Source organism: Artemia franciscana, chromosome 7 (assembly GCF_032884065.1).
Source record: "Artemia franciscana chromosome 7, ASM3288406v1, whole genome shotgun sequence".
In the NCBI taxonomy this organism is placed as follows: domain Eukaryota; kingdom Metazoa; phylum Arthropoda; class Branchiopoda; order Anostraca; family Artemiidae; genus Artemia; species Artemia franciscana.
Genome location: NC_088869.1, coordinates 36,572,457 through 36,596,759, shown reverse-complemented (window position 1 = coordinate 36,596,759; position 24,303 = coordinate 36,572,457). Strand labels below are relative to the sequence as shown.

Below are 24,303 nucleotides of genomic sequence, written 5' to 3'. Positions count from 1 at the left end.
TTTGTTTGAAGGTTGGGTTGGACGCGCGAAGGGATAATTTGAATGAAATGAGGGGTAGTAACAAAATTACGAGTGAAGAAAGTTTTTTGTGTGCTTTTTTCTTTTTTGTTCATTTAGTTGTAGTTTGGAGAGAGTGTTTGCTTGGTTGTTGCATTTTGGTACTTACAGTGTCTATGGATTCTCGTGTTGTTTTTTCTTTCGTATTTCATGTTGAATTATCTGTGAATTTTAGTGCTTTTAGTTTTCAGTGGGAGAGGCATGGGGGGTACTCCTTGGCGTGAGGTCAATGAACGATAATGGTTAATCAAGCTCGTGGGATCCCTGCATCTAGACTGGAAGAATTTGAAAGAAAATCAGCCCTCTTTAGTAGTGTATTCCAAACGCCCCTAGCCCATGATAATGATGAAATGTTAAACTCTATTTTAGTCCCCCCCCCCAAATAAATTTTTTTTCTCATAAAATAACTCATAAAAACCAAAATATGAGGAGAATGTCTTTTTGGAACTGTCGTGGTTGGAGGAGTGGGCAAGGTGCGACTGAAAATTTTTTATTTGAATCGGGCACGGATATTCTTGGGGTTTGTGAAACATTTTTAGATGAAAACTCGGAAAATAAGATTAATATTGGCGATTTCCAATTCTTTCACGTAAGCAGAAATAAAAAAATCAAGGTGGTTTAGCAATACTAGCTAAAAATTATATTCCGGCGCGAATGAGAGAAGAATTTCAATATCTGAATACTGAGATGGTTTTTGAAAGCTGTATTGTTGAATGTTTTTTACCAAATAATGAAAAAATTTTAATTACTGTAATTTATCGTCCTCCCTCATCTAGCATGGCAGAATTTATTGACAAATTTGAAAATATGTTAAGCGTGATATCAAATCTTCGAGTGCCCTTTTTTATCCTTGGGGATTTCAATATTGACTTAATGGGATGCCTCCCATCAAGCCTGCAAAGGATTGACCAACATGTCCTTCAGTTTTTAGAATGTAACCTTTCACATGGTATGAGCCCGGTATGTTTTATTCCGACACGAATTATAAATTCATCATTCTCACTGATTGATAACATTTTTGCACCTTATCCATGTGAGGCTACATTCGTGGTTATGGAAGATACGTCTGATCATTGTATTTTAATGTCTAACTTCAGAGCGCAAAAGATAGCCAATAAAGAAAACCCTATGAAAAGGAGAAATTTTTCAAAAGTAAATAGGAATGAACCGAAACCTAGTCTTAGCGATATAGATTGGAGTGAAGTTACTAACGAGAATGATCCAAATACATATTTGGATGTATTTTATCGAATTCTGAACGAGAAACTGAATCTTCGTTGCCCATTTAGAGCTACATACCGGAAAAGAAACTCACCCAAAAAACCTTGGATAAGTTTATCGCTTTTAAAATCTATCAAGGAAAAAAATCGACTCTATAAGATAAAAATGAAATACCCCTCAGCTCATAATGTAGAGCGATTCAAAAATTATAAAAATTTGCTGGTTAAAATTCTTAGAACAAGTGAACAAATTTATTATGAAAATTCATTTAAAAAATCGGATTCACCTCGGACTACATGGAAATTAATCAAGGAAAAAATTGGAAACAATACTAAGACATCACATCCTGAAGTGATCATAAATGAAAGTGGTGTTGAATTGAAGAGGAAGGATGTTGTTGCAGATTATTTTTGCAATTACTTTTCCCATTTTAGTGCTACTGCTGATCTGGAATCCCCTGAATCTTTATTTGGTTCATATAAAGATTATCTACCGTCATCCGAAAATTCTAGTATGTTCCTGGCCCCTGTTACTTTCGGTGAATTCCAGAAAGTAATTACGAATTTAAAACGTGGCAATTCCCTAGGTCTAGATGGGCTCTCCACAAATATTCTGAAAGAGCTTGCTTGTGTAATGCATGTCCCATTGCTTCATATTTTAAACGTATCTATATCATCAGGGATCTTTCCAGAAGTATGGAAATCTGCACGAGTTATTCCAATTCATAAGAAAGGTGATAAGACAGATGTAGGCAACTACCGCCCAATAGCTATTCTTTCTCCAATATCTAAGGTTCTAGAAAAATATTATTCAAAAAAGAATTGTATTCTATTTTAATAAAAGGAATTTATTTACAAAAAATCAGTTTGGATTCAGGTCGGGTCATTCCACTGAACAAGCTGTTGCTGCGCTAATCTTAGAGATTATTGATTCACTAAATGATGATAATCATGTGTAAGCTCTCTTCTATGATATAAAAAAGGCATTTGATACACTAAACCATGAAATCTTGATGGAAAAAATTAATAACACAGGTATTAGAGGTAAAGGCCTAGATCTAATAAAATCTTAGCTGTATGATCGAAAAATTCAGGTAGAAATAAATGGACATCTATCAAGCCATATCGTTATTGATGATGTTGGAGTCCCCCAGGGATCAGTATTGGGGCCATTACTATTTTTGATCTGTATAAACGACCTCCCAAGGTGTTTACCCCAAGATAATAGCTTAGCAGTAATTTTTGCAGATGATACGGCTGTGACAGTAAAAGCTAAAACCCCATCTTTGTTGGTTGAAAAAACGGTGACAGCAATGAAATCTTTGAATAAATGGTTTGCGTGTAACTGCCTAGCTCCGAACTTTTCTAAAACTGAATTCATGATCTTCGGGTGGTCACAACGGGCGATAAATAAAATTACCATAGATGAGTTAATTGTAAATCAAAGTAGGATAAAAGAGTACATTCATTTCGTTACCTTGGGATTATTCTCGATGAGCTTTTATCTTTCCGTAAGCATTCTGATTATTTGAGATTGAAACTTGCCCATCACTTAGGTTGTCTTCATAGATTGAAACAGGTGTTTCCTTTCTCCATCTTTAAAATTTTATTCCATTCTCTAATTGAATCATATCTTAATTATTGCCCCAAAGTTTATCTCAACACATTTATGGTCCATCTGCATCCTCTTCAGATAATTCAAATTAAGGCAATTAGAATTCTGGGTACTTTTGTTCATCGCCCTATGAGGCTTGAAAATCTGTCAGAAACCCAAACTTTATATATTTTTCTCAATATACTTAATCTCAAACAATTGAAGGACGTGCATAGAGCAATGTGGTATTATGATATCCAATCCTCAGCAAATTATTTCCATGATTTGGGTATAACCGGGACTCCCATTTCACCTGCCAAAGGCATCCGCTCCAAGAAGTATCGCCTTCCGCCAATCAAATCAGAAAGAGCTAGATTCTCAATCAGACACCAGATTCCTCATATTGTAAATAAACTTAACTTAGTAGAAATGTCCCGAAGTTTCATAAGTCGATTTTCTTTGAAAAAACATATTTCAAAAATAATTCTTTGCCTGGATGTCGGGATTGATTAATAATAGATTTTAGTATGTGTTCTTGCGCTGGGGTGGCCTCCTCTATGATCTCCTTCCTTGTATGTTTTTTTTTTGTCTTAGTTTTTTTTCTCTCTTTTTGGAATTATTAGTATGATGAGACGTTGTCTTTTTTTTCTATGCATTTGTACTGCCCCAGCCTTACGAGCTCTGCTCTCTGTTGGGGCATAATATTATTTTTGTATATTTTTAATTTGAATTAATAAATATTTATTGATTGATTGATATTACACAATAATCTGCTAAACTAAACTTACCGATTGCGTCAGTTGCTGCAACCATATCCTCTTTAGACGGTTTTTCATTAAAAATATCTCTTTCAGCCCCAACTTTCACATCTATAGGCTCTCTTCTGAAAATGAACGGAGAGAATTAGTCGGATAATACTAACTAAATTAAAGAAAACAAAAACAAGTGTTATAAATTATCAGGGATTCCTTGGACGAATCATTTTATGTGTACAGTAGTTGATGGAGTATGAATTATGTCTACGGCGGAAACTTGCTAAACCAGCTATTCTAGTGAAGCTATTGTAAATTATTTGTAAATAAAAGACTATACACAAAAAAAACAATAAACCAGAACATTGCATTCAATAGGTAAATAAAACTATAAATCCCAAACAGAGCTTTTGCTACTTAATACATTTTGACACCTATTAAAAAAAAATTCTCATAGTAGAGTTCTTTGAATAAGAGGACATAAAAACATAAATAGCTCCGATTTATGTTATTGATCATAAATACTGGCTTGTTAAGCAAATTCAGTAATAAAAACGATTATAAATTAATCATTGCTGTCGTTGTCAATAGACTAAACCAGTATTTGTCTATCTTTTTTCTTTTTATAGTTTCTTTTTGTCGGGAGTATCTTTTCTTCCTTATTGGACACAGAAAACGGTTTTTTTTACAATATAAAATAAAACTTTTAGAGTAAACCTTTTTCTCTGAGTCATTATTTTTAATATATAGAATTTTTAGGTTTTAGATTCTGCATATATTGCACTAGTGCTTAAAAAAAGCAATAGAAAAACATTAATAAGCTCAAACGTAGGCGATTACTTCAGAATAAACTTTAAGTACTTACTTTGAAAAAATGAAGAATCTATTTTTCTTAAATGCTGTACAAAACAAGGTTGGATCACTTTCAACTTTTTCAAAAGCTGGGTTATCAGCTGCTTCAATTTCAATCGTTGATGCAGCTCCATGCTTCTTTGGTTTTCCCTGAAGAGGAAGATTTAATTATCTTAAAAATACAAAACAAGATTTTTTTTCAAAAGGCTGTAACGAAAACCACTAAAACTTAAAACGAACATAGCATTAGGATAGTGTGGGGGACTACCATCCTCAAACCTCTTTCCTAGTGTCTTCATAAAATACATTTGACTACAAAATGGATTTGTTGCACTCTAAAATACTTTTAAGCAAGCACAAATTACATTTCCTATCTTTATTGACAGGAACTCGAAAACTTCCCATCAGGGGTCTCAGACATGATGTAATTTTAATCAAGATCTTATTCCTTTTTATGGTATTATACCTTGTTTTTATCTAAAATAACATAAATTTTCGTATGCTAATAACTTTTGGTACATAACTTCAATATTAACGAAGCTTACATATATACTAATAACTCGTTAAGACCCTCTTTTGGCTTGGCTATACTCAAATCTTCGTCCGTTTTACAAGGGCCGTTGCTTCGTACATATAGATTTGCAGATATAAATTTAGTATACAACTGAAAAAGCAAACATACTTCAAAAAAGTTACTTCACCAGAAGAGATCCGAGGCACTAAATCTTTAAACCATAAATGCGAGTGTTTTTTGAGCTCTCTAAGGTTCTGGCATAGTTTTTAGACCTTTTTGACTCATCACACGATGGATAACTTTTTATGGTCCATTTTTAGGGGCACCTCCTTTATCGGTGTTGTTCACAAAAAAAATGTGGCAGCTCAGGACTTCGACCCTAACAAATAAATTTTACTTTACTTGGAAATTTGGCTTATTGGATGATTTTATTTTCACTCGTTTTAGGTGTTCAAATAGTTCTTTACTTTCCTTTGATTTTTTTAAAACACTTTTTTAAATTAATCAAAAAAAAAGTGACAAAAATTTGCTTAATAAAAAAAACTTCCGGCTGAAGATTCATCAAACATTATCTCTACAAAATTATAGTATTTATCATGGCAAATATGAAGAAACAAAAGTTTTTTAATTTTGTAAAAGACATGATAAGATCAGGTAAGAAAGGGCGAGCATAAGGGTTAACAAATCTTGAAATAATTACGGTAAGATGAAAGTAAACTCTGCTGTACAACTACGGTAAAGTGAACTATCGATTTCAAGAATCGAGAGTTTTTCCATTTCTCACAAGTATTGGAGATAATTTTACAAATCAATCAATAGACCAGAGGAAAATGAAAATCTACCTGAAAGAGGGCGACCTGAAGGAATCTCATATGTTCCGGCTTACCGATTATTCTTGCTAAAGTATTGCTGTACAGATTAATAATTTTAACGCCAATTAAAGTAGGAACCAGAAGATAATATCCCGTCTCATCGTAAACTATCGAAGTAAAAACCAAGCCATCATTTTTGTCCAGCTCCCTTTCCGTTGCAGCCCTAAAAGCAAAGAAAACACATCGTAAAATATGTTTAGTTTTTATTTAATTAAATATTTTTACAAACACACATATTTATACATACATACATATATATATATATATATATATAATATATATATATATATATATATATATATATATATATATATATATATATATATATATATATATATATATATATATATATATATATATATCCAAAGCTGATGGACATTGTTAGTTATTAATACAATATTAGAAAAATAGCTTTAATAAGGGAGAAAAATTTTCAAGAAAATTGAAAATTTGACGAAAAAGAAAATCTTGTAAAACAATTTTTCATATTGAGAAACATATCTATGATCAAAGATAGAGACCCCTACGTATGTACGAGTGTTTATAATTATCAGAAACATCAAATTTCGTGAAAAAAAAGATAGAAGCTTGCAAGATACATCATAAAAATGACTGCCTTTTATTGATACTTTATTTATTTTATTGATATTACAAGTTATTGCTTTTTATTTATGGTAGTTTTCTTCACTAATCTGTAAATAGCAAAGTATATGTTATGGATACATTAAAAAATTAAAGCTATTAGTTACTAGACAATAAATGCACTACCAAAAGACCCTATGACCTTAAGAGTGGCACATTTCAATATGACATTCTTGAGACAAAACATCTCTCTTATCTACGCTCTTTTCATTCTTCCTCTTTTGCTAACTCACTCTCAGTATTGTGAAAAATTTAAATTATATTGACAAATACTTTATTTCTTTTCTGTGCATTTACAGGCCTTTAAGCTTTTGTGTGTTTAGAGTTCTAGGCAAGAATGATTTGAAGGGGTATCTCCTTTGAACCTGAGGACTAGTTTGCAGTAAATATCTTAGTTTAAAAGACTAAGATTTAATTTATACAGGAGTTACAAAGAATAGTACTGTAAGCGCCGATCAATACCTTTTTGTTTTTCAAGTGAATTTATACGAATTTGATATATGATGATACATTCAAATTACGTTTTATCCTTGATTTTTGGTTTATGAACTAGAGTCCTGGTTAAATGCCTGGTTAAATGTACTTCATAACATGAATTACCTAGTCCGAACTTATAATGCACAATTACAGACTTGGCATTTATTCAGAAGGATCTTTATATTTTTCTGGGTCTATTCCCGCGTATCTGTAAACATCCAGTGCCCCTTCTATAGGGTAAACAATGCTGGAATTCCCCATGATCCGTCTTTGCGATAACAATGTTTTAAATTGTGTCAAGTCGTTCCAAGCTTGTGCAAATTGTGATAACAATATTTTAAATTGAGGTATGTCGTTCCAAACTTGCGAAACTTGTGATAACAATGTTTTAAATTCAGTTAATTCGTTCCAAGCTTGTGCGAATCATGATAACAATGTTTTTAATTGAGCTATGTCATTCCAAACTTGCGATGACAATGTTTTAAATTCAGTTAAGTCGTTCCAAACTTGTGCGACTTGTGATAACAACATTTCAAATTATGTTAAGTCGTTCCAAACTTATTATCTGTAAATCATCATTCTCATGTCCCAATGGTGCATGGCACTCGTCCTGCAAATTTAAAGCAGGCGGAAGAAATAAATCTGCATATTTTTCTATTAAAGAGCTGTTGATGGTGTTGGAGGGGCTACAACCTTGATAGTTAGTTATATATCCAAGACATTCTGGCTGTCCATGGATCAATAAAATAAGTTCAAAATTTTTACCTCCTGCTAAACTCCATTCCGGTCATAGAATGTTTCGTTTGTTGTTCTTCGTTGTACTGACTCAACGATTCGTCTATAACACGGATTAACTTTCCAGTAAGAATTTTAAAGATGCTTATCTGAAACCAAATGCAATAAGAAACATAATGAGTTTACACACACATCCGAAATTACATAAATTACACACATGGATTACGCGCACAAACACATGCTACAGACACGTTTAATCTTAATAAACTTTCATGGACGATCTTTTGTTACAATTAGTTTTTCGACGCACCGATTTTTCTCTAGTTTCATCGTTTTGTGATAGTGAAATTTTCGTCTTATATTGGATTAATTTTAAACAAATTTTCCACAAAACAAGTTTTTCAAATCAAAGTAAAGAGCTCTATTTAGCCAAAAATAAGCAGAAATAAAGTCAAATAATCTTCCAAGCATAAAACTACCACAAACTGCTATCAATAAATAAATGAAACTCAAAACGAACAGAAATTAACATGAGTAGGGCTGATAACCCCCATGCCTTCTCACGAGCAGAATATAATTTGCGCTTAACTGAAAAACAAGACAAAAAACAAATAATCATGGATTGTCAGTTTAATTGACATATACTGATATTTATTCTTTAGAGTTTTGATAATTTTTATTTATGAAAGTTAAAAAAGTGAAAATATTTAAGAGGTATTTTGTTTTCAGTAAAGCCCAAATTATGTTCTGGTCTCGAGAACGCATGGGGGTTATCAACCCTATTCATATTAATTTCTGCTCGTTTTGAGTTACACTCGGCTATTTATTGTAGTTCCTGTTCGTTTTGAATTTCATTTATTTATTGATAGTGGTTTGTGGTAGTTTTATGCCTGGAAGATTATTTGACTTTATTTCTGGCTAAATAGAGCTTTTTGCGTTTCTTTGAAAAACTTTTTTGTGGAAAACGTTTTTTTGAATTAATTTCTGTTCATTTTTTTTTACATGGTCTTTTCCATGGAAAAAAATGAAAACATTTTATATCTTTTCAGTTTTTTCTATATGAATCCATAGTTTGAGTTAATATTTGTATGTTGGAGAAACTTTTTCCACAATTTTTAATCCAAATAAAACCTAATATCATTCCCAGAAGATTCTGTCTATGCTCTGTGACAACCTGGATACACTTATACTCTTTTTATTGATTTAAATCGTACGAGCAGAAGTAGTAATAGTAGCAGCCCCAAAAGTTTCAATTTGATACCCCCAGTTGCTCTGAATATATTGTAGAGGTGTCTTATTGGCAACCATAAACACAATGCCTTGTTAATTATCTTAGAGCAGAATATAGTTTTAAAGCATATTACGTCAACTGCATAATTGTGGGGGTTGACATGTCCAATACCCTTAAAGACATGGTTGCTGGACCATTCTACTATGCTGAAAAAAATATGGTTGTCTCAAAATTTTGACTGGATGCGTTTGGAAAATGAATGGGCTTGGGAGAAAGGCTGCTTACCCTCCAATCTCTTTTACTCTTGAAAAGGGCACTAGACTTTTCAATTTTGAATCGAATTAGCTCTTTTACAAGTTTCAATGATATTTCTAGTAATTACAGAGTATTGCTACCGATGATATTGCTTATACGCTATTTTGAATTTCCTTTAATTGAAACTTCTCCTAAATGTTCCCTGAAAGTTTCATCTTAAGCCCTTACCGTCATTAGTTACAGTGGTGGTATTATTATACTACAGGACTGTACCGGTATTATTAAAAGTATCCACATAATGCCTTCTGGATAGTTCAAAATCCCCCACAACTTACCCAAAAACGTCTAACTTAATAATACAAGTTATTTTCGTATATTACTTTGTCAACTTTTTGAAAGTCCACATGTTCATAGTTTGTTTTGATTTATTTCAACATCCACCTAAATATTCCTAAAAAGCTCCTCCTTAATGCCCTAAGCTTGCGCAGTCGCAATAGTAATAGCAGCATTAGTAGTAATATGCGCAGAGCACCTCTGGTGTCCTTAACATCCCCTTCAACACACGCTGAAAGCCTCGGTTTAATACCATAAACCGTTCCTGAAGCATTTCTGGTGCGTCCGCTTGACAACCAGTGTGGGCATAGCGTGTTTCGAATTAGTTTCATACAGTTTCTATATATCCCAAAATTTTCGCCTTAAAATCCCCAGTTTTAATAGCTGTAGTAGCAGCAGAATTAATTGTAGTATCCTAAACTTTAAAGTAGAAGCAGTAGCAATAGGACGCAAATATTTTCTTTTGGTTAGTTCAACATCGTTCACAACAAGCCCTGTTATTTTCAACTTCACACACCAAACTATTCCTAAGATATTGACACCCTTTTGACAAACCTCCATTCAGACGACGTGTTGTGATTCAGTTCACCTTCCCCTTCAAAATTCCTTGAAAATTTCACCTTTATACCCTTAGGCATAGTTGTAATAGTAGTTACGGTCGTAGCATTCATATTACTGGTAAATGTATTGAATAACGGTAGTACTATTAGCATTACAAGTATTCGCATATTGCCTTTTGTTCAGTAGAACATCACTCTTATTCAGTCCGGGAAGTTTCAACTGAATACAATCAGCCATTGTTATGACATTGCTGGTATATCATTTTGATAACCTGTATCTTCATATACTTCTTGAAATTTTCATCTCAATACTCTTAACCTTACAAGTAGTTTCAATAGAAGTAGTAATAGTAGTAGTAAATGTACCAGCAACCGTAGTATTAGCAGTAGTGTGCATATATTGCCTTTTGGCGAGACGATACTCCCCTTTAAGCATTCTCTGAAAGTTCCAACTTAATACCCAAATCAATTCTTGAGATACGCGATTTTGAGAGTGTACATGCACATATCATCTTTTGATTTAGTTCGAATTTCCCCTCAGTATTGTAAATGGAGTAGTGTAGTAGTAGTAGTGGTGGTAGTTGTAGTAGTATTGGTAGCATGCAAGATTGCCTTTATGATCATATCTCTTACCATTTCCTGAATTTTCCAAATTAATATACTCAGTTATTCCTTCGTTACACCCTTTTGACAATCCGTATACAAATAAAGTGTTTTAATTTTGTTTGGCATTCCCGTCAATATTCTCTGAAAGGGCTCACCTGAATGTCCTTCGTCTTCTTAGAAAGTAAAGTTCAAACATGCACACCTTTCTCAATAACATACAGTATGTGTAAACAATAAACGAATTGCCTAGCTTACAGCCCTTGAACTGAGGACTGTTGGAAGGTTGACATCCCCAAATATATAATTACTGGACCTTTCAACAAGGCTGAACTAAAAAAGATCTCTTAAAATTTTGATCGGATAAGTTTTGGGGATTGATAGGCTTGGTGGTGCTGATTACCCTCCATTCATTTTTAACTCTTAAAAAGGGCAGTATGAGCAGAAGTAGTAATAGTAGTAGCCCAGAAAACTTCCAACTTCCAATCAAATGAGCCCAATCCGGTTCAAAGTTTACGCAACCACCTGTTCCATAAAAACCTTGAATACCCCGGGGAACAACTTACATCTCTTGCCTGTGGGCTTTGGGGGGGGTTGTGTCCACCCTTAAGACATTGTTATAAGATTTTTTGACTATTGATAACAAAATTGTAATCTCACAATCTCAATTGAATGAGTTTCAGGAAAAGAGGATGTCAGGGGAAGGGGGTAATTGCTCTCCATCATGTTTGAATCTTAAAACTATACGTTTCCAATCAATGAGCCTCTTTTGAAGTTCACAGGATCACCCCTTCCATAAAAACCTTATATGTCCCTGGGGCATAACTTACAACCCTTACCCCCAGACTGCGGGATTTTTTCAATCCTCAATGACGTAATCTCCGGACCTTTCAATTACGTTGAACAAAATAGTTTTCAAAATTTGATTGGATTGGAAATCTTAAAATTTTCATTGGATGTATTTGGTGAAATGGTGGGCGCTGGAGGGGGGTTAGTAGTCCTCCAATCACTTTCAACTATAAAAAAGGCACTAGCTCTTTCAATTTCCAATCAAATGAGCCCTTTTCAAAGTTTCTAAGACAACTCCTTCAATACGAAGTACCCTGGTCTTAAAAAAAAAAAAAAAGACTTTCTCTATCGTTAACTCTGGCAACCTTCCATAGCTATTTCCTCTAGTTTATTTATTTACATCTGTTTTATAATAATCTGACTAAAAAAGGAATTCTCTTCCATAAAAAGAATAGAGCTAACTTGAAGCTTAAACTGCCTGAAACAGACTTGTAGATGTCTTACCCAAAATAAGCAGAAATTCTTATGACTGAACAAAAGAAACCTGAACTGAGCACAAATGACGATGAGTGAGTATCCCCCCCTCAGACCCCCAAAAAGAATATTAGGTCATTTATACTTTACTAAAAACTAAATAGATGTATCAAATTTAAAACTTTAATTGGCCAATCGGTATTTCTAAATTCTGAAAGGAATGAATTTTCATACACATACAGAAAGGAGAATGAGTTTTTTAGGCTACGTTATAAGCCTCAAAAGATTAGCGTCATTTGTATGTTCCTGAAAACAAATTATATAATTTAAATGGAAAATTGGTCACTTGATTTTCTATGCCTTTGAAAGAAAATAGATATAAAGAGCATTCCACTCCATGGTCTTTTAAATTGGGAGGAGACTAAAACATTTTGATGGTTCTAAGCTAATGCTTATATTAGAAATCTAAATCGGTAAGTAATCATGGAAAATCGGGAGTAGGATCATATCTCTAATCCCTTTTTAAAGTTAAAAAAAGCAGTAATAGGCTGATGCTGGAAGTTTTCCCTTTTCTAATCCCAATTTCACATCAATTTCTCGATTTCAATACGATTTTCCATTAAGATTCCAGGAAAATATATCCTTGAGTGTTATTTGCGGTCGAATAGCAATTACAAGACCTTAGCTAGCAAAAGTACTTAATCAACTCGGTATATAATAAAAGATATTTCTAATGCAACAACCGACTAAGAATCATTTACTGTTTCTGAATTCCAAGCCTAGCAACTAATAGCGAAAAACATACTCAAGAGTTAACCATATTTCAGGAAGTTTAAGTTTGTTATCATCAGTAGTGCAGATTGAGCAATCGACGAATCAAGCATTGTGACTCCTCAAAAGAACGGCATTATTAGTATGTATTTATTTAACAAATATACTTGCTCCTTCTGCTAGGAGCCTCCAGGCGCAGTCAATAACCTATATTTTGCTTTTGCAACTAATTCCAAGTATATGTTTATTGTATCACAATAAATATATAAGCTAGACGGTATAATAGTAAAATATTGCACCCGAACTTGTCAATCCGGACTTGTCCCAGTTAAAGATAGGAATAGAGACACAATTAGTGATAAGGAAGAGTTAAACAGAGATGGGTGGAACATTTTGAGAATGTGCTAAACCGAGATACAGTTGCAGGAAAAAATATAGAGGAAAATGAAAAAAAAAACTTGTTATACCTTGGATATGAAGGAAGATTTGTTATGTGATAAAGAATTACCGACAGTACTAAAAGGATTAACAAATAATAAGGCTCTAGGTGCTGATATTGTCGTAAATGAGTTTCTTAAATATTGTGGCTATGAGGTTGAAAATATGTTACGGAAGATTATGAATATGACTTTTGAAAAAGGGGAAGTACCTAACGATTTTAGGAAAACCTTAATTAAACCATTGTATAAGGAAGGCGATAAGAGTGAGAGTCGTAATTATCGAGACATTAGTCTGGTCTCTGTAGGTAGAAAATTACTTAGTAATATGATACTTTTTAGACTGAGAGATGCTGTAGACAAAGTTACAGAGAAGAACAGTGCGGTTTTAAAAAAGGTAGAGGATATGTCGACCAAATTTTCACTCTTAGGTCAATAATTGAGAAGTGCCTTAGTTGTCCAAAACCTTTGGTCCTCAGTTTTATAGATTATGAGCAAATGTTCGATTCTGTTGATATAAGAGCTTTAGCAAAGGCCGTATCTTTATATGATATACCAGACGAATACATTATCGTGATTAGTGCTATGTAACACTGCTGCGGTTGAGGTAGGAAATGAGGTTAGCTGTTAGTTCTGCATTAAATTAGGAGTTAATCAGGGTCGTGTGCAATTACCCTTTATATGGGTCATTTTGATGGGCTTTTTCTTAAGGAGCACAGGAAAGGCAATGGGAGACCACGGAATCAAATAGGGAGGAATAACTCTCCTGGACTTAGTATACGCTGATGGTTTAAGCATCCTAGATGAAAGTGTGGGCAAAATGAATGAACTTTTAGAGGTTTTACAGGTTCAGGATACTAGAATAGGTTTAAAAATTAATATTATGAAGAATGAGTCACTAAGGCTAGGAATAAGTGAAGATGAAAAGGTGACGTTGGGTAACAAAAAGATTGATCAGGTGGGCAGCTTCGCTTACCTTGGTAGTATTATTAGTAGAGACGGTGGGAGCAGAAAAGACGTTAAAAGTAGAATAGCAAATGCTCTGGTTTTTTTTAACAGTTAAAAAAAGTTTGGAAGAATATGAATATAAGTCGGCAAACCAAGATTAGAATATTGGAAGGTACAGTGACGACAGTGGTCAAACACGGCTCTAAAGCATGGGCGCTCCGAAAAGCGGATGAAGATTTCCTAGATGTTTTCCAGAGAAATTGCCTATGGATTGTTCCGGGTACCCGGCTGAATGACCGTATTTCAAACAGTAAGCTGTACGAAGAAATGCAGTTCAATCCTGCTTTCTAGTGCTATAATGAAAAAAAAGAATTGAGATGGGTAGGGCACGTTCTGCGGATGAAGGATGACAGATTGCCGAAGATTGTCCTTTTCAACCAACCATCTAGGGCTAAATGAAAAGCAGGTCGTCCTCGTCTGGTTTGGGAGAATGTCATAAAGAAAGATTTAAAGGAAATGGGATCTTTCTGGGAGGGTGTAAAGAGGAAGGCTTTGAATAGATTGGGATAGACGAGGAGCTTGCGTAGCTGTGTTAGTCTCAGGCGGTTTGGTGCTGCTATGAGTTGTTAGTAGTAGTAGTAGTATTACAAGAAGGCCTATAATTTAAAACACCAGAGAGAGTAATGTCTAAAGCTAGAGATTCGAAAACATCTTTTAAACCTGTCACGAACGATCCCCAACGTCGGAACGATACCCAGCTACATTAGGTAAATTTGACTCCATAAATGCGTTCAAGTTCCATTTTGTAGCTGAGATGTCTCCAAATTCCCTGGAAGCCGTTTGGACGGCCAGAAATGTAACCTTAGCATGTTGAGATCTATGCGAATTCTACTTTGGCATCCTATTTTTTCCCCATTTTCTACTATTTTTCAAAGTCATGTCCTATTGTGAAATGCGTGCCCCTTAGAGATAAAATTCTACGCAAAAGGCTGGTTGTAGTTAGGGAAGTTTTCTCCTTATATTGCGGTGAAGGTATATTACTGTGAATTCTAAAGCACAGTGAAGATAAATAAAAGATTTCCTTTGAACAAATGACACTACCTCAAAAGTGAATAAAGATATTATCCTAAGGTCTTGATGGATTGAGGAATATGACTTTCTTAACCAGGAAACGACAAAAAATGAAAATGTAACTTGAATAATGTTAACATGAGCCGAAATATCTGTGTAGCATTTTAAAAGCATTAAAATTGTTCTTTACCTTTGAGGTGGCTTTAGCCCTGTCTACATAACCTGACAGCTTCGAGTCAATCGAAGAAAAAACATTTTTCACTCATTTTGGGACATCATGGATCGATCAAATTCACGTATTCTCGAACGTTCGTCCCTTTACACTCTTTTACCCAGTTTGCACGCCCACAAAGCTGCAAGCCAATCGAAAACGAAAAAATGGGCATATTTCGGCGTCAAAAATACATGCAACAACTTTTTCATTATTCTTTATCTTCGATAGGCTTTTTATGCCCCTTTCAACATCCCCTGTAAGCTTCAAGCCAATCAGAGAGGAAACGATGTAATTTTTTTCATATATCCTTGCGTCATGAATTGATGCAGCCAATTCTTTTCAATTTTTTCTCCATTTACTGAGCCCAGGGTACCTCTTTTGGTCTAGTCTATTTGCCATATAAGTCTAGGCAATCGGACAAAACAAAATGTTGTGGCATCGTCACAAATCGATGCTATCAATTATTTTTAATGTTCTCTTCATTGAGGTTGACCTATTCCTGTCTACATGTACTGAAATTTTAAACCAATTCGAGATGAAAAAAAAAACTGTTGGGCATATTATTTTTAGTCACAGCTTGATACATTCAAAATTAATTTCTATTTTTTCTGCATTGTGGTCCGCTTGGGCCAGGGATCAGGGATCTAGTTTTCAACCTGACAGGAGACCTGAAACTTCCAAGTCACGTTTTCGGGCGTTATGAATCTTATAGTCTTTGGTCTGGGATGATCCAAACGCTATGCTACTTAACCAATTTCCTCGTTCAATATAAACTTTCGTTTTCCAATGACCGAACCACATGAACGAAATCGAGAGTAAAAAAAAAACCTTTTTAATTTTTAGAAAACAGAAACCTAACGTAGAGGCAAAGACAGCGTAAATCTAAATTGCAGAAATTACTTGCAATGTCTTTGCTTAGAGGTTTACCAAATTTCAACCAATAAACGTCTTTCGCTTTTACATTTGAACCATAAAATAGTGCTTTGCGTAAAACAGTTTCTATCATGCAAATGATAAAGACACCAATCATCTGTAGACTACTCTCAGACAGTCAAACCAACTCCAGCCCTCACCCCATCAGAATGGGGAAACCTTCTTTATTGAAATCTATATAAATTGGAGATAATAAAGCGGAAAACATTCAGTAGATTTCAGTTCAATAAAACAGAGTTTTTTTTTGGATTTGCAAGAACTTGGAAACATGAAATTTAAAGTTGAATGCTATTTTTACTCTTTTGTATGCAACTTAAAAATCTATCTAAGCAAAGAAAACTAACACATTGCCATGGGGCTGCATATTTTTTTTTTTTTTTAACATAGTTCATATTAACGCAGTCCATTTAAATATAGTCTACATACAAATATATATGAAAACATATATTAATCTTTTATAAATTAATGATCTATCGTCAAAGAAAGGTTATAGGCTTCTGCCGTAACTTGTTGGCGACCTAAATGCCTATGAAAAAGGCAAGCTTTTATCAGTTTAGCTATTATCAACTTTTGAAAGTCTTTCCTTCTTCAGCAACAAAACCAATAATAAGTATTCCGAGAGTTAAAAATAATAAGTTAACAATAAGTTAAAAAACCTTTATCATTCAATATAGACAAAAATAAACAACTAGGAAGAAGAAAACGAAAAGATAAACAACTACGAGCATGGCAGGGACAGAAGACTATACGGAAATCAAGATAATACCATAAGATCCTAAAAACTATTTCAGCAAGGCGCACTTCATCAGAAATTATTGTGTATTAAAAAGACTACTAAAGTATTTCACAATGTGCGTGTTGCGCGAAGTGCAATGTATCCCCCAATTGTTTTTCAACGTGGTATTTTTTTTTTCTCCGTCTGACACCACTTTTTGTAGATAAAACTGTACATTTCGTTGGAGAGAAGTGACAGCCTTTTTTACCCCCTTTCATCTTCAACACGCTCTATAAGCGTTATAATTAATCACACAAATAAAACAAATAAAAGTATAGAAAAACAGATATAATTTTTCAAATAAGAGAGAGAAAAAACTCTTAATAATAATAAAGTCGGAATATTTAGGCTTCACGTCCAGGATTCTTTATCAACGGAAAAGAAAAAAACTAAAACAAAAAGCACAAAAGAAAAACAAAAGAACTCACAAAAGTTCTTGTTTTTTGTTTATGATTTTTTTTTTTTGTTCTTCTTCTTTTCTTTATATGTACTGTTTAACTTAGTTTAGATTTTTTTTTCCATTGATAAAGGTTTCCGAGCGTGAAGCCAAAATATTCAGGCCTTTACTATCAATAAAAAAAAATCAAAAAAAATCCGCTGTATAATTTGAAATATTATACCCATTTTCCTATACTTTCACTAGTTTCGTAAATGGAAAGGCAGTGTGCTCTAAGAAATTATTTATAATTTTTAAGTTACCAAATTACTAAAATTACCAATTATATAAGTACTATCTACTTCAAAAATACCCTGACGCAAGTAAAAAAGAAAAGTTGTTGACAAATGTACATGAAGATGTAAAGAAAAAGTAGTTTTCTAATATTGAGCTGTACATTTAAAAATTACCTGTCTGTCTGCAGAATATATAGCCATTTCTAGTCCATTTGGAGACAAACAGGCAGACACAGCATAAGTTTTGTTCTTGACCAGCGTGAACAAGTCTGTATCTAATTTGGATGAAAACTTGACAGCTTTTGGAAAATCAAAGTCTCCTTTTGTCCCAGTCCAATATTCAATTAGACCTTGTTGGTCAAATGAAATGACAAATTCATATTTCGAGTTATACTGTAAGAAATGTTTTTATGCGCAACGAATTATCTAATTAGCTCTAATTAAATTAAGGTTTCTAACTAAAGAAACTCTAATTAGCCAACGGAGAGCAGAGATGGATGTGTTAGCTTAATAAATACGTATCCAAAAAGAAACAAAAAATATCACGGATAATAATGAAAACTAATAAAATACCAGTCAACACTAAAGATACAGTATGCGATGCCTCAAGAATAGTATAAGGTTAAATTTTCCAGCCACAGTAGTAACCCGATAGAATTCGCGAATTTGGTTGTCACATCCAAACGTATCTGCTAGTCACAGAACCAAGAAATAGAGAGAAAGGGGGGGGGGAGAGACACAAAGACAGGAAAGAAATTAAGAGAAAGAAAGAGAGAGAGAGAGAGCTTTTTAGACAATTTATTTTAATTTTGTTGACACAAAGCAAGAGTTTTATGATAATTTTGATTTGTATTGTTTGGAGTTTGATTTATATTTTTTAAGGTTTGATCAAAAACGAAAGATGTGTTGCAGGTTATTTGGTTTGAAACTGGGGTCAGTGGCGCAACTCTGTATGCTCAGCTAGAGTAGACACGGCAATAAAAGGGTACCTGGAGAAATCTACAAATGAAAAACAGGATTGGTGTACAAAGCACGGGATTGATGACCCCCCCCCCCCTACGTTGCACGATGGCAATTAAGCAGCTAAACCCACTTTTGACTCTGAAAAAGGTTACTAGAACTATCAATTTCCAATCAAATGAACCAGCACCGAAGTTTCCACCAAACTTCTTCCATATGAAGTGGCTTGGTAAAAAAAAGTAAAATAAAATATAGAGCCCACCTCGCTCTTCACTTTAGACAGTGCTTTGCTTTAGGTTTCGCCACCTTTATCATAGGCAGGGCTATTGCATCGCCTATGATACGGTTTATATTATTTTTCAGTGAATTCAGTTCTAAACTTCGAAATTTTCGTTAATTTTGAAAAACATTTTTTATCACTACAGTTATCAGAAACCCAAATTTGTTATAGTTAACTTCTCTGGCAAATACTGAATTGATTCACAAATACTTTCACGACAATTTCTTACTCGACAATCTTTTTTTTTTAAGTTTCAACGGAGGAAAATTGTTCTTGCAGTGTCTTTAAATATTCCGACCGGAATTCAAAGCAACCATTGCATCGTTTGTAAAATGTCATGACATTGAGGTGAACACAGCCAATGTTTTAGAGGGGAACACAGCCTCCTCCCCCACATACCAGTGAGAAACCACTGTTTAAATAAAAGACTACTGGTGAGCTTGTTAAGTTAGTAATACAACTTCACGAAATAAATATTTGAATAATATGCTTAGTCTATCACTTTCTGTATATTTAATATGTAATCTATTTTTCTTATCGCCTCCGTCAATTCGTCTGAATATGTCAGTTTAAAGGCCGCACGCAGACTGTTAAAAAATATCTAGCTTTATAAAATTATACATATTTGAAATTTATCATTAAAAATTTGATTTCCTATTCTAAGCTAATTTATTTATGTGTAATAGATTAGCCAATTTATATTAATCATTTATCAGCCAGTTACAGTGTCGGTTCTGATCAAACATTGACAATACCCAGCTCTCGTAGTTTTTATGTAAAAGGTCCTTTATCCCAATGCCACCTAAACAACTAAGCACCATTAACATAAGGCAATAATTTGTCCTTTGCATATAATAATAATGATAAATAAATGATAATATAATAAATGATAAATAAACAGCCGTTAGAGTATATCACCTTTTTCGTTCATCAAACAAATAACACACAAAATCTATGTTGATAAAAAAAAAATTTAGCTCATGGGAAAGCTAATACGTTAGTGTACTGGATTCTTCTTCACTAGCCTTGTTTCTTTTCATGCCTTGGAAGTAAGACCTTAGCAGTTAAAAATCGAAAAGTGACATTCATATCTTCTGCAAGGGGAATTCCATTATCTTGAATTCATTTCAGTTAACACGCACTTCATGATGCTCATATAGGCCATGATTTGAGGTTAATTCTTCTGAGAGGTCACCTTCTGCTTCGCCCGTTTACTCATTACTTAATTGATGTCAACCATTCTCCATTTTCGTTCTTACTATACAAATATTTTTGGATTGTCTCTTGTTTGCAATTATACGTTGTAGGGTTCATGAAATCTGAATATAGCATAAAATAATTCTTTTGTTTTTACATAGGTTCCCTTACTGAGCTACAGCTACTGTGACGATTTGAACTTTCACTTGCCAAAGTTTCATGGCCCCCAGTTGACCTCATATGGTTTCCTGCGCAAAAGACTCATTTTTACCTGATAGTGAGTTGGGTGCTCCATTATGTGCTCCCACTTTAAAACTTCCAATCCTATTTGGAAGAAGCTTTCAAGCCTTTTGACAGAGGCAAAGTTACTTGTATATTTTGTTTCTTTTTTTGTAATATTAATTTTTTAAAAACTTTTTCCATAAAACAAGTTTTTCAGACAAAGTTAAGAGCTCCATGAGGCCAAGAATGAGCAAAAAATAAAGTCAATTAATCTTCCAAGCATAAATCTACCACAAATCACTATCAATAAATAAATGAAACTCAAACGAACAGAAATTACAATAAATAGCCGAGTCAAACTCAAAACGGGAAAAAATTAAAACGTGTAGGGCTGATGGCCCCCATGCCATCTCAAGACCAGAACACAATATGCGCTTTACTGAAAAAAAAAACAAAACAAAAACAAATGACCATAGATTGCCAGTTTAATTGAGATATAGTGATATTTCTTCCTTAAGGTATTGATAATTTTTTTTATTTATGAAAGTAAGAAAGGTGAAAACATTTCAAACGTATTTTGTTTGTATCCTAAAAATTTTAACTGTATGTGTTTGGGAAAATGGTGGGCATGGGAGAGGAATTAGTTGTCCTCCCAATCACTTTCGACTATTAAAAATAGCCCTTTCAATTTCCAATCGAATGGGCCATGAAGTTTCTACGACAGACCATCTCAAAATTTCTATCAGATGCATTTCAGGAAAATACAAGGTATCGGGAGGGGGCGGTATCCACCCTCTGGTCACTCTGAATCTTAGAAAAGACACTAGGACTTCTGATTACCAGTCCAATGAGCCCCTCCAAAGTTTATACGATCACCCTTTCTATATATACCTTATATACCACCAGGTCATAACTTACAACCGTTGCCCCGAGAGCTCTGGAGCGGGGAAGGGGGGAGGGTCATCCTCAAAGACATAATTTCTGGACCTTTGAACTACGTTGAACAAAATGGCTATCTCAAAATTTTTTTGGCTGGTTTGGGAAATAGTGGGCGTTGGAGTGGAGTTGAGGGAAAGGTTGAGGGAAAGGGAGGGAAGAGGGAAATGGTACTTAGTTGCCCTCCAATCACTTTCGGCTATTGAAAGGGGCAGTAGCCCTTTCAATTTCCAATCGAATGAGCCTTTGTCGAAAATTCTAAAAGAACAAATCGCCACCTCAATATTTTTATCAGATGTATTTTGGGAAAATATGAGGTATGGGGGGGGGGGGTATCCACCCTCCCATCACTCTGAATCTCAAAAAGCACATTAGAACTTCTTATTAGCCATCCAATTAACCCCTTCCGAAATTTAAACGATCACCCTTTCTATATAGACCTTATATGCTCCCAGGGCATAACTTACAATCCTTGCCTTAAGGGCTCCGTGGGGGTCTCATCCTCAAAGACATAATTTCCGGACCTTTCAACTACGTTGAAGTTATCTCAAAATTTTGATTGAATGTGTTTGGAGAAATGGTGGGCGTGGATAGGTGTGTTAGTTGCCCTCCAATCGCTTTCGACTATTAAAAAAGTCACAAGCCCTACCAATTTCCAATCTAACGAGACCTTTTCGAGATTTACTCCTTCAATACGAAGTTCTCTGGTCTAAAAGAAAAAAAGAAAATAATAATACATTGTGCCCCCATCACAGCGCTGTTGCGCTGCCTATGATACACTGTGTTTGACTGGAACAAAGCATTGTGTTGTATTGTAAAATATGAGATTCTAGTAGAAATCTTCAGGCTGATTTTGGAAATACAAAAAATTTTTGTGTCCTTTACAGCTTCTATGTATAATGTTCTAACGGTGGTATTTTTTTCAAATTTCGGAAAGTTTTGAATTCAGAAAAAAAAATGTACTTTTTTTTAACTCAAAACTGATCTAAATTTTTCTAGCATAAAAAGTTTTTGCTTAATCATATTTTTAAATTCTTTCTTTCTAAAACATTAACAATCCTTCTAAAGAAACATCAGAAATTAATACGAATTCGCTCCTTCTTCCCATTATGCTCCTGGTGCTATTAGTGCTAAACAAAATTAACTACATTATAAGTTTGGGATTAAAAGAGTCCAAAATTCCCAAATTTGGTACTAAAAGAAACTCATTACAGAAATACTGTTAGCAATGGAAAATTTCCACCTATAATTTAGAATTTTGCAAATGGATGTATGACCCACGAACAGGCCGAATAGCATGCAAGTTTATTTTACAGCTGAATAAACTAGGTTAGATCTACAAATTTAACGCTTAAGTTGGCCAATAGTAATCACAAAAATACCACATCTGCCCTTATTTGAGCTTTATTCTTCTTTTTTTCTATTAATTTAAAGCGGCAGTACTCATAATATTTTACAAGACTTACTTTCATTGCAGTAACAGGCTTCATGTGCAGCTTTTCAAGCACTTTCAAAGGCATATCCATTGCTTGTGCATCATATACGTAAATCTTCGGACTTTCAGAGTCTGAACTGTAAAAGAACATACATATATGTATGAAAAACAAAATATTCTTCTAGAACAAAATCTTGTCTTCTAAAACAAAATTTGGATGTTTCAAATGAAAACCCAAACAGACTTTATGAATTCTAAATTACATATTAATGCTGTCACAAACTCTGGTCACCTAGATCGAAACGAAAAACAAGAGTATATTCTTGGAAGCTTTATTTTTTACATATTTTCAAGAAATTATAAATACCAGGTACAGCAACAGCATATTTCTTTTTTTATAATTCCATCTCATTAACTTAATTTCATGTTTAATTAACTTCAGGATACAGCAAATTTTTAGTCTAACCTAAATATACAATCATAATTTTGAAACAATCTTTGTAGAGCATTTTTAAATTTCAATTTTATTAAAACTATAACTATTAAATTCAAACTATTGAACAAAATCCAGACAACTAACACGCTTTTACTATCACTTAAATATCCATATACCTTTTGACGCCCTAATCAGCTGTCATGATTCAGAAACAACAACTTTTCACAGGAAGATGAAAAGGAAATGACTGTCTCCTTGGGACACTGTTTGGAAAATTGTTTATAGAGGGCAAAATGGTTTCCTTTTTTGAACATAAATGGCACTTTTCGAGCAAAAAGACTTTATTTTAATTTTAAACCTTTATACAAAATAAAATCAAACTCAATTCGGACGAGTCAGGTTTATCCCACCTCCTCAAGAGTCAATTGTCAAACCAGCAAATCGAAGCGTGGTAAAACCAACAAAAATTTACTTAGTCTTAGGTCCTTCAATTCCTGCTGGCGTATAGGTTTGCAACAGTTGATTTCCAAGTTAGACAACTCTGAGAAAAAGACCACAGCTTGTTGATGAAATAACGTAGACCTTTTATCTCAGCTTCTAAAGAACGACAAACCATGGTCTGTAGTCAACCACTCTTCCAGAGGCTTGGAGGGGCACAGCACTATACTTTATATGGAAGGCTTCCCCACCTTATTCGAATCAGTACCGCCATCTTCTTCTTCTGAATTCATCGGTTATTTGTGGTCGCTTAGCGAGAGACCTAATCTGGGAATTAGGTGCTATATTAGCCCAGCTAGTCGCAAGGATTCTCGCAAGCATTTGTTCTCAAGTCCAAGCAACCTTTCCTCCGCAGCCTTAGATAGACTCCAGGACTACTATCAAATGCCAATATGGATAACAGGTGCGGTTTCAGCTTCAAAGAGTATTGCTACATCTCCAAACATTATTTAATTGAGAAAATACTGCACCAGCATATACAACCTAGAGCAGAATATCTTCATCATAACTGTCGTCTTGAGTTAGTGTACTATCCTGGTATGTGATTTCTCTAATTTC

At 34.1% G+C, this 24,303-nt stretch overlaps 1 protein-coding gene across 2 annotated transcripts in view; it reads right to left on the bottom strand.

Annotated features, from left to right (window-relative positions):
* The window catches only part of LOC136029220 (peptidylprolyl isomerase domain and WD repeat-containing protein 1-like), a 76,794-nt gene that overhangs the window by 12,841 nt on the left and 39,650 nt on the right, over positions 1 to 24,303 (bottom strand). For both annotated transcript variants that reach the window (XM_065707427.1, XM_065707426.1), the window contains exons 5-10: positions 22,843 to 22,948; positions 17,956 to 18,174; positions 7,746 to 7,864; positions 5,832 to 6,024; positions 4,489 to 4,625; positions 3,660 to 3,754 (exon numbers count right to left, since the gene is read on the bottom strand). In XM_065707427.1, the coding sequence (XP_065563499.1) occupies positions 3,660 to 3,754; positions 4,489 to 4,625; positions 5,832 to 6,024; positions 7,746 to 7,864; positions 17,956 to 18,174; positions 22,843 to 22,948 (869 nt within the window). The remainder of the gene's footprint in view (positions 1 to 3,659; positions 3,755 to 4,488; positions 4,626 to 5,831; positions 6,025 to 7,745; positions 7,865 to 17,955; positions 18,175 to 22,842; positions 22,949 to 24,303) is intronic.